At 38.1% G+C, this 15,598-nt stretch overlaps 2 protein-coding genes across 2 annotated transcripts; one reads left to right on the top strand and one right to left on the bottom strand.

The window, feature by feature from the left end:
- The first annotated feature begins 12,622 nt into the window (after positions 1-12,622).
- Positions 12,623-14,304, top strand: LOC131427052 (zinc finger protein 391-like). Its single transcript, XM_058589942.1, has 2 exons — positions 12,623-12,823; positions 12,878-14,304. Exons 1-2 carry the CDS (start codon positions 12,713-12,715, stop codon positions 14,201-14,203), a joined length of 1,437 nt encoding a protein of 478 aa, XP_058445925.1. The 5' UTR covers positions 12,623-12,712; the 3' UTR covers positions 14,204-14,304.
- LOC131427053 (DNA-directed RNA polymerases I and III subunit RPAC1) lies at positions 14,302-15,486 on the bottom strand. The gene has a single exon (XM_058589943.1). The coding sequence runs from the start codon at positions 15,317-15,319 to the stop codon at positions 14,324-14,326; it is 996 nt and encodes a 331-aa protein (XP_058445926.1). The 5' UTR covers positions 15,320-15,486; the 3' UTR covers positions 14,302-14,323.
- Positions 15,487-15,598: the final 112 nt, after the last annotated feature.

Raw genomic sequence — 15,598 nt, forward strand, 5'->3', positions numbered from 1 at the left:
GAAATTGAAAGGTATGTGTCCTTACTAATTGACACCATTTTTTTTCAAACAGTTAAATTAGTTGTTTCAACCATCGTTTCTGGTAATAGAAAAACAAAAATTACAGTTTAGTTAAAACAACAACCGATTAGTTGTAGCAAATTTTAACCAATCGAGTTCAGAAAATCAACTAATATTCTGGTTGAAATGGGATCGCGGGTGGTTCCGTGTGCGTTTGAATTGTCGTAGCAAAACCTGCACTCATGTTATTTCTGTGTATGATATTCAAGCCTAAGACAAGACCTGACAAATGGCTTCTTATTCTTCCTTCCGAATCATCCTTCTCGTCATTTTCGCCCTGTGGAATAAATACCAACGTATCAGCTACAGTGTAGCTATATTTACAGATTTTTTAATAACTTTATGCTAGGAAAAAATTATTTTTTTATATTTAAATTTTGTCGTGAATACGACTTACTTTACTATGGGGTGCCTTTTCAAAATTAGCCATATGGAAGAATGGGCAGAACTTAATCGTAAATATCTCGACTTGTATTAACGGTAGCTACATAATTCTTTCACTATTTCATCAAAAATATGATCAGGAATTGAGGATAATATTATGAACAGTGTGAGATAACCACAAACAACTCAAAAATTAAGTTTACTCAAACTTTGAAAACAACGCGGAAAACTCTTTACTTTCGTTTGGGTTTTTCGCGCAAGGACGACGATTTTGTGGTAGTCAAGCACATATCATCAACTGACTGCGTATAAAAGGAGAATTGTGGTCAAAAATCGATCATTCCTTCTTGTGCGTTGGACGGAAGCAAACGTCGTGGGACTAGCAGCTTCGGAGAGTGCACCTTCTGCGTGATTAAAAACCTCAAACGCTCAGGTCGCAACTCTCATTTGGACTTCAGTCGTCAGGTGGAGCAGTCGTCAATGAAAGCAGACCTTTTGCGTGGTGCCAAACCTCAAACGCTCAGGTCGTGCTCTCATTTGGACTTCAGTCGTCAATGAAAGCAGACCTTTTGCATGGTGCCAAACCTCAAACGCTCAGGTCGTGCTCTCATTTGGACTTCAGCCGTCAGGTGGAGCAGTCATCAATGAATGCAGACCTTTTGCGTGGTATAAAGCCTCAAACGCTTAGGTCGTGCTTTTATTTGGACTTCAGTCGTCAGGTGGAGCAGTCGTCAATGAAAGCAGACCTTTTGCATGGTGCCAAACCTCAAACGCTCAGGTCGTGCTCTCATTTGGACTTCAGCCGTCAGGTGGAGCAGTCTTCAATGAATGCAGACCTTTTGCGTGGTATAAAGCCTCAAACGCTTAGGTCGTGGTTTCATTTGGACTTCAGTCGTCAGGTGGAGCAGTCGTCAATGAAAGCAGACCTTTTGCATTTTGCCAAACCTCAAACGCTCAGGTCGTGCTCTCATTTGGACTTCAGCCGTCAGGTGGAGCAGTCGTCAATGAAAGCAGACCTTTTGCGTGGTATAAAGCCTCAAACGCTTAGGTCGTGCTTTTATTTGGACTTCAGTCGTCAGGTGGAGCACGCCTGGATTAGATTTGTGCACTTTTCGCTGTGTGAAATTCACGGTAATCGAGATCAAGTGAAGCCTTCTTTGTTTTTGCGAAAAATGTGAAAAAGTGGAATGCTTGCATAATTAATCAATATTGATCACAATTGATCAATTAATTGATATTCGGAATTGTAAGTTGTTTTCGTATTCACGACAACCAGTTATGTCTCTGACATTACCCACTCGCCTTTTTAGACTCGGTTTTTGATTTAAAATAAATATGAAAAATGTTGTGGTGAATGCATTTTTAAATATATAATTACGTGACACCGTAGACACCAGATCAGCACATTATTCCTCGCATCAAACATCGAAGACAGCAAACTCAATCCATGCCAGAACATTATAGCCGGGTCAGCTGCATGCATGTTTTTCTTATTATTTTAATTGTTATTAATCACATATATGCGTTAATATTAATCGCTGGTTTGATTGATATTACTCCGCCAACATGGTATTGGTGAATAAATTTCAAATACATCAAAAAGCATGAAATTCCGATGCGACCGACCAAAGAAACTCATTAAAATTCTTTCGGTCATACTTCTAGTAAAGTGGCTAAGATTTTTCTCAATCGCTGTATCGAGTGCAATCAAAACCAAACACTGATAACAAACTTTCGTACCGGCACCGTGATTTTTCAATACCGTTAAAACTCGTGAACATGTCTATGTGCTCGGTGATGTTTTCAAAACCAAGCTTCGGTATAGGTTACCACCTATCATTAGATTCCCGAAGGTTCCCGGCAATTGGTGCACCCACACACTTAATTTTTTTAGCTGAGTCTCGGCAAAAAAATGCCGAGATTCGCACAGCCGAGTAATCAGCAATCATCTCGGCAAAAATAAAATTACTGAGCGTCTCGGCACCCTAAAATTTGACAAACGTCAAATATTGCCGAAATCGTCAGCATAAGATTTACTGTTTGCTCAGTGAAACGTTCACTGAATATTCGGCAATCCAATAAAACGAAAAAATGAAAAAAATAAATTACCGAATCATCAGTAATTAAAAATCTAGTCAATTAATTTTGTATTTTCTCAACATTATAAACACGCCATTCAGGATAAAAAATTCATTTTATTAACACTTAAAGGAGGCTTACAAATTTGTTGCCAGTAGTGCTTAAAGCCTACCTGAAAACATGTAGCATAAATAAAAAGCGGCGTTTCCAGATGCGGCCATCTTGAGTCGAGCTGGAAATATGAAAATAAAAATATGCATTGATTTTCGGCTTACAAAAATGTTCAATATTTAATGATGCATATACGGATTGTTCAAAGAATAAACTTACTTTTATCTATTGAATTATTCCTTGCATTGGGTTATTTTTTCGCATATCCCCCAAAGTTTTGTCTCGAGGACGCTTTCCACACGGTTCCTCGCTTCTTCGAAGATTCTCCATTTTTTCACTCGAGAATTTCATTAGAAAATAATCGCACAATGCGAAGCGAAAATGTAACGCGGCAATAAATGACAGCTGTCGTGCTGAATCTCGGCAACAGCTAGCGCATATTCCGAAATCTCGGCAAACGTCTCTGCTGATGTCGGCATATCTGTTGTTTACTGATAAATTCAGCAAGCAATTATGCCAAATTTCGGCAAAGTGAAGCATTTTACCGAAATATCAGTGAATGCATTTAACGAAGTTCAGAAACATGCGTATTGATTACTGAGCAATCAGCAAATTTACGTGTTGCTGATCAGTTTCGGCATTTTATTATGCCGAGCTCAAGAAATGGTTTTAAGTGTGCAAGCTCATATAAATTGATTGAAATTACCAGTGCAATTTAAGTTCAACCGTTTCAAGGCATCATTCAATACCCATATTAGGCAAATTTATTAATTTCGAAAGTTTTCTCGCCCCTCCGTGAATTTTTTCTGATCATATCAGAAATTATTTCCTACATCAATCATTTCCGATTGAATCAGTAGTGATTTTTTTAGAATTTAGATCTTTACTGATCTCGACTTGACATGATCATAATCATGCAAAAATCAAAATCACTTAGAGATCAAATCAGTTGTGATTTCGCAACGATGATTTTTTTTGCTAAGATCACTTGTGATGAAATCAGTAGTGATTTTTAATGCATGAGATCAGTGATCTTTATATCAGCAGTGATCTTAGATCACCAATGATTTTATTTTTGGTGTTTTTCCCAGCCCTGATAGAAACATCTTATTTTCAACCTAATACGAAATAAATGTACATAGTGTGATTTTCTTATTTTTCTTATTATTACTAACATGGCTAACGCTGTTGATATTTTATCTTTTTTAGAATGTTATGCGCAATAACATTCAGATGTTTAATTTGAAAAATATGAGGGTTTGAATACAATAGGTACGAATAATGTCTGAAACACATTGGAGTGTTGGTGAGCCTAAAATGAGTTCAATAAATATGTAAATATGGACAATGGAAAAATAAACTATATACGAATCTAAATCTTATAATCAGTAAGAGACCGAAAGTCTTTCGATTAGTTTGAGCCGGGAATGGTCGCTAAGAAACTTCTATAACTTCCGCAAAACACACTCACGCGCGCCTTCGCCTGAACATACGCTAGCACATACACTCACTTACAGTCAGATCTGATCTCGCTCTGTTCAATGCATTAGTTCGGAGATGAAAATTAGATGCGAAACAAAAATCTTTACTATGATAACATTGCAACCAACAAAATCACGTGGTGACTTGAATAATGAGATGACTGTTAGTACAATTGTACATTCTTATTTTCCGAATAAGAATTAGAAGAAAAATAAACTACTACCTATATGTTTTATAAAACTACAAGGATCAGCCCCTGGGGTTGTTCGAGCCGTTGATGTGGAACAAGGCAACCAAAATTTCTAATGATCGATATTTTCAATTAATCGTCAAACTTTTGAATCTGCTTAGTCTGCTTAGATTGATCTTTATTAGGAACCAACACCGAACACGCGAACCCAGAATATAGACTCTAATATTCGTGATTTGTATTTGTTTTGTAGCCGACGAAATTACATCAATAGCCCAAATGTATGCAATTATATATTCGTACATGCTTGCGATACGGATATCGATATTTAAGCTTCTCTTCACCAAGCTTGTGTTCAAGTTTTGTATGCAAACAGTTATTTTTATAGCGTTACTCTACCATTACTATCCTTCTGCGATTTTGGTTGAAGCGGTTATCTCATCATCAATCGAGTTCATCTTATATACATTACAAATTAATCTTATTCACTCAAAATTTACCCTGGGGTAGTTGTCATTTTCTTAGGCGAAACGACATAACATGGAATTTCATCCGTACTTGCATGACACAAGATCAAAGAATACCAGTTAAAGCTTCAAATCGTTTTATGGCACTTTTTGTCTTGCTTTCTAGCAACAACCTACCTCTAGTATACTACGCGTAGGACTGAAACGTTAGCTATAATTTTGCTTCTATTTATAGATTCGCGTGCTTCCAACAGCTTCGCTTTTAGATCGATTGACCAATCAGAGCGATGCTTTCCAATTGATATATCGCTTACTCCTTCAAAACCGTCGACTATGGCAGGGAAATCTGGTATGCCGGAGATTTTTTGCAGATCAAATTGGACACTGCATCAACATTTCAGTGATATACAATTAAAAATACATGGCTATGTACATTCAAATCAATACGTAGAAATATTTCGAATCAAATGGTGACATAATATTAATAATTGATACAAAATTGACTGAGCTGTAATTGTTCAAACCCTGACCACATTTCTACGTGTATTTTTCTTGAGTTTCTAGTTTGCACCTCTATATAGAAAACAAAAATGTGTTCCACATTAATACTCAATTTGAATACATTATTTCTAATGACATAACATATTACGGGATACAACAATAAATCTATTATTTGTGCACAATTTGAAATTGTAATTGTCTGCTTACGTTCAACACACATTACACGTATACAATAGCCTAACAAACGGAAACTTCATAAAAAAATAAAATAAGATTATGTTTCTATCCTTGCTTTTCACTCCCTTCCATGTCACGACGATGGCATCCGCTATTATATCATATCTCTGTTTACCACCTCCAAAGCGAGCTCACTGTTAACTTTTTTTTTTATTCAACAATACACTTTTTAAGGCACACTGCTTAAGCTCTAAGATGCCAAGGGCTTTTTCTAATTTTAAATAACGACTAACTTAAAACGTAGGTAATGTCGTCGATTCGGTAGTATCATTAGGTAATGTCGTCGCAGTGGTCGACTTTGGCAGATTCAGCCTTCAGCTGGCGATCGGAACCGGCCAGTGGATTGAATATATTATGAGAGTTTTCCAGATGACGTTTGTATGTATTGTATCTTGGCCGCATCCTTCGGTCCGTGTGGGTCCGCGGGAAACACCCCCAGGCTACGAATATCCGGCGGGTGGCCCGCATGCTGTATATAGACTAGAGCGGCCTTCCGTGGGCGATGATGGTGATGTTACGAAAGAGAATAAGAAAAAAATATATAGAGAAGTAAATATTGGCGAAAATGGAGTAAAAAGGGGATGTGGGAACGAAATGTCTAAAAACGACAGAGATCTAATTAGTTAACTCTACGCACGACCACACGACATGCTCGATGTCCTGATAACCATCGCCACAAGTGCAGAGCCCGGTCTCCACGATTCCAATACGCCAAAGATGTGCGTTGAATGTATAGTGATTTGACATGAGCCGTGACATAACACGAATGAAATCACGACTCACGTTCATCCCCCTGAACCAAGGTTTCGTCGATACCTTAGGAATAATGAAGTGTAGCCATCGTCCCAATTCGTCATTCGTCCATGAAGTTTGCAAACTTTCGAACGAAGCTTGTGGACTCGTTGATGTGTGATCCGTCAGTGTAAAACACCTTCGTTCGCGTTCGCGGCGGATCGGAAGCAGAAGCATCCATATTCCATTACGGACAATATCGTTGTTTGGTACAGCCTGACCAGGTCTCCTGGGTGGGCACCCCACCATGATCCGGTTATTGTACGAAGAAAGTTGATTCTCTGTTGGTATTTTTGTCGTGAATACGACTTACTTTACTATGGTGCGCCTTTTCAAAATTAGCCATATGGAAGAATGGGCCGAACTTAATCGTGAATATCTCAACTTGTATTAATGGTAGCAACATAATTCTTTCACCATTTCATCAAAAATATGATCAGGAATTCAGGATAATATTTTGAACAGTGTGAGATAACCACAAACAACTCAAAAATTAAGTTTTTTTAAAATTTGAAAACAACGCGGAAAACTCTTTACTTTCGCTTGGGTTTTTCGCGCAAGGACGACGATTTTGAGGTAGTCAGGCACATATCTTCAACTGAATGCGTATAAAAGGGGAACCGTGGTCGAAAATCGATCATTTCTTTTCGTGCGTTCGATGGAAGCAGACGTCGTGGGAGTGGAATCATCAACCAGCAGCGACGGAGAATGCACCTTCTGCGTGGTTAAAACCTCAAACGCTCAGGAACTCCAATGGACTTAATGAAATAATAAAGAAGTTTAATGTAAGGAACGTCACGAAAAGCAAGAATGTCGCGAACTGGGACATTGGATAGTCTACCTTGGGTACGCAAGGAATTTATTAGTTGAGATCTGACATCACGATACTCCACGCATGTCCAAACAACATGGTCAATATCGCGGTAACCTTCGCCACAAGCACAATGAATAGTCTCGGAAAGTCCAATTCGAAGGAGATGTGCATCTAACGTGTAGTGATTGGACATGAGTCTGGACATCACACGAATGAAATCTCTACTCACATCCAGTCCCCTGAACCATGCCTTTGTCGATATTTTAGGAATAATTTAGTGCATCCACCGACCCAGATCATCTTTATCCCAAGAAGCTTGCCAGCTGGCAAGTGTTCTTTGGCGAGACGCGCTGTAGAATTCGTTAAAAGCAATCGGTCTCTCATAAATTTCACCCTCAATAGCACCACATTTGGCTAAAATATCGGCTCTTTCATTGCCTGGAATTGAGCAATGAGCCGGGACCCAAACTATTGTTGTTCCGTAGAACAAGAACGCGGGGCGCGTAGGGATTCCAAAATGCTTTAGCAAATCAAACCACCGTTTTAGTGTAGTTCAATTTTAGCTTTAAGCTGTAATTTATTTTAAATTTAGATTAAGTTTTAGTAATAATTGCAATTTTACTCACACAAATCGGTATGCCTTAATAATTTTACGCAGTCTCCCGCACCTAGTGTAAACTTCTAGCTCTATGTAAGGAAAATGTAGGTTAGAATTGAATTTTTACATAAGTTTCAATTACTTACAATAATCTTTCTTCGTAGATTTAAGCTACCAATAAGTTTTAACTAGGTTCTAAGTTTCAACAAAATTTTAAAGATTGTAACTTTTAATTACTTTTAATATTAGGTTTAAGTTTTAATTCTTCACAGAGATAGCTTTTAATACTCGTGTTCGGTTTTAGATTAAACAATTTCTGACAGTTCTTTTCGTTACACGCTTAATAATTTTCCGCCACTCGCTCGTTAATTGTTTAATCGATAACAGTGCTGCCAGTTTCAACAATTGTGATTTGATAATTATTATTCAATATGACGTTCAGGCACAGACTAACAGACAGGACACTCAAATTAGATTCTTCAATCATCTTAACGGTCATTTCGAATATTCCTTTATTTGGGACAGTACTCACATGTGTCATGATGGCGCCACGTTACCCTATCAAAAACATCCTGTCTGTCATCTAAACTGTGTTTATTTTTTCATTTACCAACAGAGTTGCCGTTCATACAGAATTACCTGTAGTGTATTGATTTGTATATGTCCATGCGAATTTCATGCAGGATTCAGATTTAATACATATTGCCAAAACTATATACATAATTGTGCCTACTTCTCATCCTCCAACGCAATACAAAAACGAACCCTTTTTGTTACAATATTTACAATATTTTCTGGTCTGCCACCACTTAATTTCGAGTGAAAACTACCAACATAATAGAAAATAGTCTAGATGAACAACGTTGAGTCAAATAAACGGCTACCTTCCTACATTGCGAAAAAGTTAAATATATTATCAACGTAATCCAATAATTTATTGTGACGATTCATTTTCAAATATTTTGATGAAATCAGGCATCCCTGCAAGCAGCTGATCGGTGTTGACAAACGAGGGGAAACCAACTAGTAAAAAAACTTTTACATAACACAAGGGGTGTACAGATAGTAAATAGTTCGCGCAGTACAATATAGGTGGAACTAGTGCATCACGAAAAATGATTTTTATAAGAATTTACTCATACTGTCATGTCTGTTAGTCTGTGGTTCAGGCACTGTTTTATTTTGCCTATCTGTGAAAAGAAAACAATGGTTTGGAGATAATGTGACGATTACACTCAAACTATAATGAACTGCTGCTAACTCTGCTATATAAACAGATGCAGGTTCTTGAAGCCTAAATGAGATCGAAACATTATTGTTGAATATACCAAACCCAGTACCCTCTTCAATTCGTAATCCGTCCGTGTAAAATATTTTTTCAGAGTCGATATGTCTGAACTTACTTGTAAATATTTTTGGAAGTTCCAACGAGCGTAGATGTTCCGGGATTCCACGCATTTCGCGCTGCATGGATGTGTCGAAAAATAAAGTTGAGTCAGGGACATTTAGGAGGCTGACACGGATAGGAATACATCTTGAAGGGTTGATTTCCTGTGACATATGGGTAAAATATACTGTCATGAATCTTGTTTGAGATTGAAGCTCAACTAGCCTTTCGAAGTTATTAATAACCAGGGGATTCAGTACCTCACATCTTATTAGCATTCGCGATGAAAGCTCCCAAAAACGATCTTTCAATGGAAGGACTCCCTCCAGAACTTCAAGACTCATTGTATGTGTCGAATGCATGCAGCCTACAGCAATTCGCAAACAACGATATTGAATTCGCTCTAATTTGATAATATGAGAGTTTGCAGCGGAACGAAAGCAAACGCATCCATATTCCATCACTGAAAGTATCGTTGTCTGATACAATTTTATTAGATCTTCCGGATGAGCACCCCACCAAAATCCTGTTATTGTTCGAAGAAAATTTACTCTTTGTTGGCATTTTGTTATCAGAAACCTAATGTGTCCTCCCCACGTGCTGGAAGAGATTCACGAGATCCGAAATATTGAGCTTAGTACATGAATGTGATCAATTCTTTATTCATCTACTAGGCGTCATTACTACCAAATACGGTCGACGGAATGAACAAGCCAATACTTTTTAGCTTGCTTAGGATCCATTCTAAAATTCCTAGTAGATTGTATGCCGATTTGTGCTGGCAGAGATTCACGAGAACCGAAATATTGAGCTCAGTATATCAATGTGATCAATTCTTTATTCATCTACTAGACATCATTACTACCAAGAACGGTCGACGGAATGAACAAGTCAATACTTTTTAGCTTGCTTAGGGTTCATTCTAAAATTCCTAGTAGATTGTAAGCCGATTTGTGCTGGCAAAGATTCACGAGATCCGAAATATTGAGCTCAGTATATGAATGTGATTAATTCTTTATTCATCTACTAGGCGTCATTACTACCAAATACGATCGACGGAATGAACAAGCCAATACTTTTTAGCTTGCTTAGGGTCCATTCTAAAATTCCTAGTAGATTGTAAGCCGATTTATGCTGGCAAAGATTCACGAGATCCGAAATATTGAGCTCAGTATATGAATGTGATTAATTCTTTATTCATCTACTTGGCGTCATTACTACCAAATACGGTCGACGGAATGAACAAGCCAATACTTTTTAGCTTGCTTAGGGTCCATTCTTAAATTCCTAGTAGATTGTATACCGATTTGTGCTGGCAGAGATTCACGAGATCCGAAATATTGAGCTCAGTATATGAATGTGATTAATTCTTTGTTCATCTACTAGGCGTCAGTACTACCAAATACGGTCGACGGAATGAACAAGCCAATACTTTTTAGCTTGCTTAGGATCCATTATAAAATTCCTAGTAGATTGTATACCGATTTGTGCTGGCAGAGATTCACGAGATCCGAAATATTGAGCTCAGTATATGAATGTGATCAATTTTTTATTCATCTACTAGGCGTCATTACTACCAAATACGGTCGACAGAATGAACAAGCCAATACTTTTTAGCTTCCTTAGGGTCCATTCTAAAATTCCTAGTAGATTGTAAGCCGATTTTTGCTGGCAGAGATTCACGAGATCCGAAATATTGAGCTCAGTATATGAATGTGATCAATTCTTTATTCATCTACTAGGCGTCATTACTACCAAATACGGTCGACGGAATGAACAAGCCAATACTTTTTAGCTTGCTTAGGGTCCATTCTAAAATTCCTAGTAGATTGTATGCCGATTTGTGCTGGCAATTCATTCATCTACTAGGCATCATTACTACCAAGAACGGTCGACGGAATGAACAAGCCAATACTTTTTAGCTTGCTTAGGGTCCGTTCTAGAATCCTTAGTAGATTGTATACCGATTTGTGCTGGCAGAGATTCACGAGATCCGAAATATTGATCTCAGTATATGAATGTGATTAATTCTTTTTTCATCTACTAGGCGTCATTACTACCAAATACGGTCGACGGAATGAACAAGCCAATACTTTTTAGCTTCCTTAGGGTCCATTCTAAAATTCCTAGTATATTGTAAGCCGATTTTTGCTGGCAGAGATTCACGAGATCCGAAATATTGAGCTCAGTATATGAATGTGATTAATTCTTTATTCATCTACTAGGCGTCATTACTACCAAATACGGTCGACGGAATGAACAAGCCAATAATTTTTAGCTTGCTTAGGGTCCGTTCTAGAATCCTTAGTAGATTGTATGTCGATTTGTGCTGGCAGAGATTCACGAGATCCGAAATATTGAGCTCAGTATATGAATGTGATCAATTCTTTATTCATCTACTAGACGTCATTACTACCAAGAACGGTCGGCGGAATGAACAAGCCAATACTTTTTAGCTTGCTTAGGGTCCATTCTAAAATTCCTAGTAGATTGTATGCCGATTTGTGCTGGCAGAGATTCACGAGATCCGAAATATTGAGCTCAGTATATGAATGTGATCAATTCTTTATTCATCTACTAGACGTCATTACTACCAAGAACGGTCGACGGAATGAACAAGCCAATACTTTTCAGCTTGCTTAGGGTCCGTTCTAGAATCCTTAGTAGATTGTATGCCGATTTGTGCTGGCAAAGATTCACGAGATCCGAAATATTGAGCTCAGTATATGAATGTGATCAATTCTTTATTCATCTACTAGGCGTCATTACTACCAAATACGGTCGACGGAATGAACAAGTCTATTCTTTTTAGCTTTCCTTTGGTTAGTCAAGAATCTTTAGTAGATGGTATGCCGATTTGTGCAGGCAGTGATTTACGAAACACTATAAAAGGAGAGTTTTGTATATGAAGCTGCTGAGCAAGTCTTATGATAATGTCTGGTAGATAAAATACGGTAGGCGAATTCACGTTTTTGATTGGGTTGTGAAGTCCCCTACCAGACGTTATCAATCTATTGAAACGTCTGGTAGGGGAGTTCACACTTTAATTGCAATGCTTGCCGCATGTGGCGCTGCAAGCATTTGGCTAAATAGTTCAGGTAGGTCGTTTCTGAGGTAGGGCTTTTCACGCAAGTCTTTTCACTAAGCATAATTGAAACCACAAAACATCTATGATTGACGTTGAGTAATGTTTTCAAAACCGGATCTTCAAATGTTTAAAAACTCAACGCTTACTCTAATGTATGAATAAATGCGAGAGAACTCATAGCAACGAGTTTATTTTACTCAAATCCATACTCAAATTTTGACATATTGTTCCAGTTTATGAATTTGAGTAATCGCAACTCAAACCATGAGTTATGTTCAAAGAGCGTGTAGTATAAATTTTAGAAATTCGAGGGGTCCAAGATCTTCATTTATAAATTTATCAATAATATTACAAGCAATTACAGAAAACGTTGAAAACAGAATCTGATAACAGACCATATTTACGAATCATAAGAAAGCAACAAAGCAAAACAAATAGTTTACGAAAGTGATGAAAAAAGGTTCGTTTGAGATTTTCTGTTGTAAATCTAGCTGATAATAAAAATAAAAATTTGCCAATATAATGGATTTCACTAATCGTTGCCGAGGATGCCTGTCGAATGATGAAGAAACTCTGCGACCATTGGAAGAAACAGTAACCATACAACTATTTGAAGAATGCGTTGGTTTGAAGGTAAGTGATAGTACTCGAATGAGAAAGGTGTGTAAATGTTCATAAATTTTGCAGGCGAGCAATAAACTTGGATTCCCCAGTAACATTTGTGGTTCCTGTTATGGGAAATGCATATCCTGGAAAAAGTTTCGTCAGCAATGCTGGGAAACAGATGAGTTGTTGAATTTCAAACTCCATCATAACGAACAACAACAAATAGTCGCAGAAATCTCTTCGGTTCAAAGTTTCGAAGTTATTGAAGATAAAACAGAAATTATTTCTAATGACATACAGAGTAATGTGTTTGAAACGCATGAATATCAGTCTATGCAGTCAGAATCTGCCCCTGGGAAACTTAAATATTGTGAAAGCGAAGAAACATCGCACTTTCTGGAACAAGAGGTGGAAATCGAAGAATTGGTTGAGGAATGTGACACCAAGGAGACCGAGTCAGATGAGGAGACCATGGAAATATTTTTCTTGTCGGAGAATTGTGATGATACTGAAATTAATGAAAGAGATCAAGAAACCGTATTGGAGGTGAGAGTTTCAGAGGAGGCTTCTTCGGAATCTGTAAATGATGAAGAAATTATGAAAGGTAGAGATTTTACCTGTGAACAATGCAAAATGCGCTTTCGAAGTAATGAGCGATATCATGCCCATTTACGCATTCATAAAGGACTCAAACCGGAAGTTTGCACGGTATGCCAAAGTGAGTTCAATAGTTCGAGAGCTTTACGGAGGCATATGCATAAACACTCAGATGGTAAACAATACTCATGCAAGGATTGTGACAAGAGCTATAAATATGCCACCTCGTTAGCACTTCATCGCAAATGTCATAGAGATGTGGAAAGATTTGTGTGTGATCTATGTCAAAAATCTTTCATTAGATCTCACAGTTTAAAGAGTCACATGCTGTCTCATTCTACGGATACTCCGTTCGAGTGTGATCAGTGTCAGAAACGATTTAAAAGTGAAGTTATGCTCAAAAATCACGTTTTCCGGAAGCACGATGGCACAAAAAATTTCCATTGTTCGAATTGTCAGAAAGCATTTACCACGGCTGCGGAACTCCGAATTCATACGCGGAGTCACACAAACCAGAAACCGTTCAAATGCAAGCTTTGTGTGAAGCGATATAAAACTGCAAGTCACCTAGCAGTTCACTTCCGGACAGCCCACACATCGGAAAGACCTCATGCATGTGATTTGTGTCCGCAAACTTTTGCTCACAGTAAAGTGCTGAAGCATCATCGCCTCACGCATACTGGAGAACGGCCTTGGAAATGCGAAATTTGTCAGCGATCTTTCCGCCAGAAAAGCACCCTGCAAGGACATATCAAAACGCATGGCGAAAGAGGAACGATTCTAAATAATGTCAACTCTAATACGATGTAGTTTAGTTAATAGAATATTTGTAAAAAAATGACAACTGGCACAAAAATAATGTAGAAAATATTTTGCAGGGCAGTCATCATACGAATAAGAAAATTACATTTCACGGGCAAAGCGAACACTTTAATTACCTTTTATTTCATCCAGAAAAACCTTGCACTTCTTTTTCAGTACCTTGGCAGCTTCTACAAAAATCACATCCGGTTTCAGGGCTCCTAGCGATTCCACAGTAAATATGAAGTGATTCCGCACTCGGCTGAGCGTCACAGCATCCGCAATCTGTGGGTATCGATACACATTTCGGCTGCAACTGTCATATCGAGCATCTTTCACGTAAGCTTGCTCATCCTTGTCGATTCCTATCACCCCCGGGGAAAAGCATTTCTGCAGCAACAGGGCATCCCTTCCAATAACCGGTCGATTTAGATGAACTTCTGGCAACAGTCTATAGGAAGCAGTCGCCACTGGCGAAAATTTGGCATGATCCTTACCAATTCCTTTCACGGCAAACAATTTTATGTCGAACTCATGTCCAGGACGCATCTTACTGATCAGTATATCGTCATCGATGGGACCTACTTCGGATTCTTTGTAAATCGATGCTTGATTTCCTATTGGAACCCATTTGATCTGGCCAGAATAGATATTGTGATTTTTGTACATATTGTCGTTGTTGGTGATATCTGTCGATTCCTTATTTTTTCTGGTACATTTAACTTTCAGTTCAAACTCCAAAGTATCCAACGCATTTGCTGGGTCATTTTCGTTAGTTTTATACTCAAACAGACGTGGATCGGCCTTCAGTGGTATCAATCCCAATCGATGGGCAAGAACTTCATCCTGAATAATCGAAGTGTTGTTGTATATGTGCACCTTCTCTATGGCCATGCTAGGCACTTCACTCAGCATAAGACGACGGAATGCATTCGCAATCGCTGGACTCACGCCGATCATATCGAATTCCAATTCATTTTCATCATAGCGGACAATCACAACCTGTAGCTGCTGCTTGAAACGCTGAAAATCCCAAAATTCATCCGACAAACCATAATCGTTAGCATCCTGCTTGAGTTTGTGCTCCTCTAGATAGAGTCGTGGTTTTGCTGATAAATTTTCCATTATTTTCTTAACTTGTAAAACTAGAACGTTGAGAAACTCTAATTTCCGGTCTAACAAAAACTGTACCTTAACCCGGCACTTTGTTTACGATTTTCACGTGTTTGGTGAGGCTGATTTTGATTTTCGTTTTAATCCATATTCTCAGTTCTCGCTATCATGTGCTATTTCCAACATAACAAATTAGATTAGCATTTGAAACGCCCCTGGACGCATGCTGGTTGCCAGTATATGGAAAATTTCATAAAAGCGGTGTGAGGGATTTCACGAAACCAATCCAAA

Source organism: Malaya genurostris, chromosome 2, assembly GCF_030247185.1.
Source record: "Malaya genurostris strain Urasoe2022 chromosome 2, Malgen_1.1, whole genome shotgun sequence".
NCBI classification, from domain to species: domain Eukaryota; kingdom Metazoa; phylum Arthropoda; class Insecta; order Diptera; family Culicidae; genus Malaya; species Malaya genurostris.

Bases quoted from the DNA above. Each gene is read 5' to 3' on its own strand.
- LOC131427052 (XM_058589942.1), top strand. From the start codon at position 12,713: ATGGATTTCACTAATCGTTGCCGAGGATGCCTGTCGAATGATGAAGAA. The intron at 12,824-12,877 runs GTAAGTGATAGT...TAAATTTTGCAG, and splicing joins AAGAATGCGTTGGTTTGAAG to GCGAGCAATAAACTTGGATT.
- LOC131427053 (XM_058589943.1), bottom strand. From the start codon at position 15,319: ATGGAAAATTTATCAGCAAAACCACGACTCTATCTAGAGGAGCACAAA.